The 3,132-nt window shown below is 41.9% G+C and overlaps 1 protein-coding gene across 1 annotated transcript in view; it reads right to left on the reverse strand.

Moving 5' to 3' along the window:
- Positions 1-610: 610 nt before the first annotated feature.
- KCNH8 (potassium channel, voltage gated eag related subfamily H, member 8) overlaps positions 611-3,132 on the reverse strand; it is a 458,661-nt gene continuing 456,139 nt past the window's right edge. Inside the window, exon 15 of the mRNA XM_012663182.1 lies at positions 611-1,315. Coding sequence (XP_012518636.1) covers positions 611-1,315 — 705 coding nt within the window. The remainder of the gene's footprint in view (positions 1,316-3,132) is intronic.

A 3,132-nucleotide genomic window follows, 5' to 3' on the forward strand; every position in this document is an offset into this window, starting at 1 on the left:
TATTTCATACCAAGTATATAAAAATAGCCTCTTTTTTTTTGATAAATAAAGACGTTTTCATTTACATGGCAAACAACGTGCGAATAGCTAACTGCTGGCCACCAGCTCTATTTGACTGATTGTCTAGGAGATGACATGCAGTGATAATTGTCCCTTTGCCTTCACAAAAAGAAAAATAGATCAGCAGGATCTGTGCACTCCCGAGGCCAACAGTACCATGGATATTGTTCAGGAATGACACACAGGCACTCAGGAAAAACCTTTGCTACACTTCACAAAAGCCACCTAGGACAAGACTAATCCACAAATTCTTTGTCTGGGACTTCTAGCTGCTCAGACCCTCAGGGTCTTTGGACTTTTGCCCAAGTCTGTCAAACAGACCAGTAAGTTAATACCTGTACAGAAAAAATGTTTCTATTATGCTTCTAGGGTCTAGAGATTGTTTGCTACAGTATGGAGGTGGTTCTGCCTTTCCCTGGCTCCTCACACTCTCTTCTGCAAGATTCCCCACTTGGCCCAGTCTTCATGCCTGCCAGAGGCAGAAAAGACAAACTAAAGCCATCATGCAGTAGTAGGTTTGAAGTGGGCAGCTGCGTCGTGTGCACTGATATCATACGTTTATGGCTTTGTTATCTTTCACTTCTGCTGTGCTTGTGACAACTTCCAGTGGAAAGTTCTCCAAGGGTTTTGTAGAGACTGATGCCATTCCTTCTTGGTTCCAAGATCCCGGCAAGTTTTCCAGACTGTAGGAACTAACAGGTCCCTGACTGAAGCTGCCCTCCTCTGATCTGCTTGGGAGAACTAGGTGCAAAGATGTTTCTGAGGAGGAGCAGACAGAGGACGAGAGAGTTGCTGAGATGGACTGCAGAGGCGTCAACGTAGTGTCTGAATGTGGGGAGATGCACCTTAAAAATTGCAAATGACCTTCTTGGACAACCTGGTAGTGGGAAGGTGAATAATCAAGGTTTGGAGAATGATAAAGTTCACTGTCTGCAAGGTTTTGCTCATGAGCTCCAGTTCGTTGGGGGCTGCTCCCCACAGAAGAGGGATCCACATTGCAAATATCTGAGGTGATATTACTGCTACAAAGTTGTGCTTGGGTATAAGCAGCCCCACCTGTTTGCAAGTGTAGGCAGGGTTGGTGTGTACTCCAGCTCGTTCTGGTCTGTAAGCTTTCCCTGGAGGGACACACAGAGATGGTGTGCTGAGAGCAAAACCGTGATGGCTGCTGAGGTGACAGAATGTTTTCCAGAAGTTGCATCACATTCTTCATGTCTTTACCTAGCTGGGAGACTTCCTGAGTCAATGTTGTTACCTGTGTGGGTAGAGTAAAGCAAAAGGCAATAGTTAGAGGTATGTGGTAGTGCCTAGACTTCAGAGCAGTGAAGCAGGGAAATGGGATCTCTTAGCAAGAAAGCCCGAAAGGCTGCTCCAGCTCCAGCCAAGCCCAAGGGGTGAATGGATAGATTGGGCATCTGGATGGACATACATCCTGATGTAATGCCATCCTCATTCTGAAGGAACCTAGTGAAACATAAGTAGTCTTAGATTCTTAATCAATGATTCGGGATTCTTAAACAGAATTGGAGATGTGGATTCATAATCTCTTAAATGCTGATGCTAGCTTTTGTCTCCTCTGAGCTAATGGGATGCACAGTGGTACACAAAAATCATCGGATACTTCAAATCAATGTAGGGTAGCAGATAATTGGATGTTATGCACTCAGCAGATTCAGCACTACTGTGTGCCCAGAGTAGACACCTAGGGAATGGCAGCTCTCACTCTTGCCATTTCTGGTTGAGGTCTGTGCTTATCATGGGCCAGAGATAAAGTGGCCTTCAGTGATGGTGAGAACGGTAAGCAAAAACTCATACCAGATTTGCTAGGGAGGGAGTTCACAGAAAAAGGAAAGCTACAGAATGAGAGTTGGAAAGAAATAAAAAGACCTACAAGATGGATAAGTACAGATAAACATTGTGAGGCACCTCAGAGTTTCTGGGCTCCATCAATGAACCCCAAACCTCATGGAATTATTAACCCAGATTGTGTTGTATGTGCTTTTTCAGTTTTCTGGGTGAGACATTTAGCTTTCATCAGATTCTCAAAGGAGACACGGCTCCCATACACTTAAGAATCACTGAAGGGTCTTCATTTCACACTTAACACGAATAATAAAATTCATCAGAGAATTTATTTTCCTAACAAACACATCAATATTTTAATCATGGAGAACACCAGAAGATTGAATTTGACTTAAATCTATCTTTTCTTAAGTATTTGTATTCCTCAAATTGAGGGAAACTTATATTTCAGAAAGCAGGACACACATATATTTTCTAGTCTTTGCTTAAAGTCATAACACTAACATAATGTTGTAATATTTTGCCTTCATTGATATAAGACTTTGTATTTTATTTTCTATAACTTTATTTTACTATCATGAACCACAAAACTCTAATAGAAGCAGCTGAACCCATTGGCTAAATACAATCAGAAAAAAAAGGGGCGATTCAACTTCAATGAACTGGATTCATTCAAGACTGCTATTTTGGGCAGACTTTCTTCAACATTTTAGTACACATTCCTAATTCATCCAGCAACTTAATTCAGTCTACTTCCTATGAGTGCATTCTGAAACTAATTCTCCCTGGCAGGCCCATCAGGAGGTAGCACTGCTCAAAGTCAGGCATTTAAAAAGACCAGAAGGAGGTTTTCCCATGGTTCAGGCAACCAACTGGTAACACCTGCCCTGAAATTGCCAGGCCAAAACTCTTTCTGCCCTGCTGCCAGCGTGGAACTCAAGGGATTCAACTGAAAACTTGTCCAGGCTTGCAGAAGATCTAAACTTCTGAAGACAAGATACCTCTCAGCCTCACATTTTAAGAAGTGAAACAATGAATTTAAGAAAAATTCAATGTACTTTGAAATTTTCACTACAGATTGTCAATTTCATCACCTGTCAAGCCTCAATTCTAAAGCACATGGATCATACTTAAATCAGTATCACAGATCTTTGCACTACCTACATTTACAAGGGTCCCATCTTGAATTGATGAGCTCTTCCATCAACATTTCAGAAGAGAAGGCAGCCACTAATTGAGACAGTTGAAGGGACATATTAACTATCCATT

Source organism: Propithecus coquereli, unplaced genomic scaffold (assembly GCF_000956105.1).
Source record: "Propithecus coquereli isolate 6110/MARCELLA unplaced genomic scaffold, Pcoq_1.0 Scaffold12, whole genome shotgun sequence".
Taxonomy (NCBI): Eukaryota; Metazoa; Chordata; class Mammalia; order Primates; family Indriidae; genus Propithecus; species Propithecus coquereli.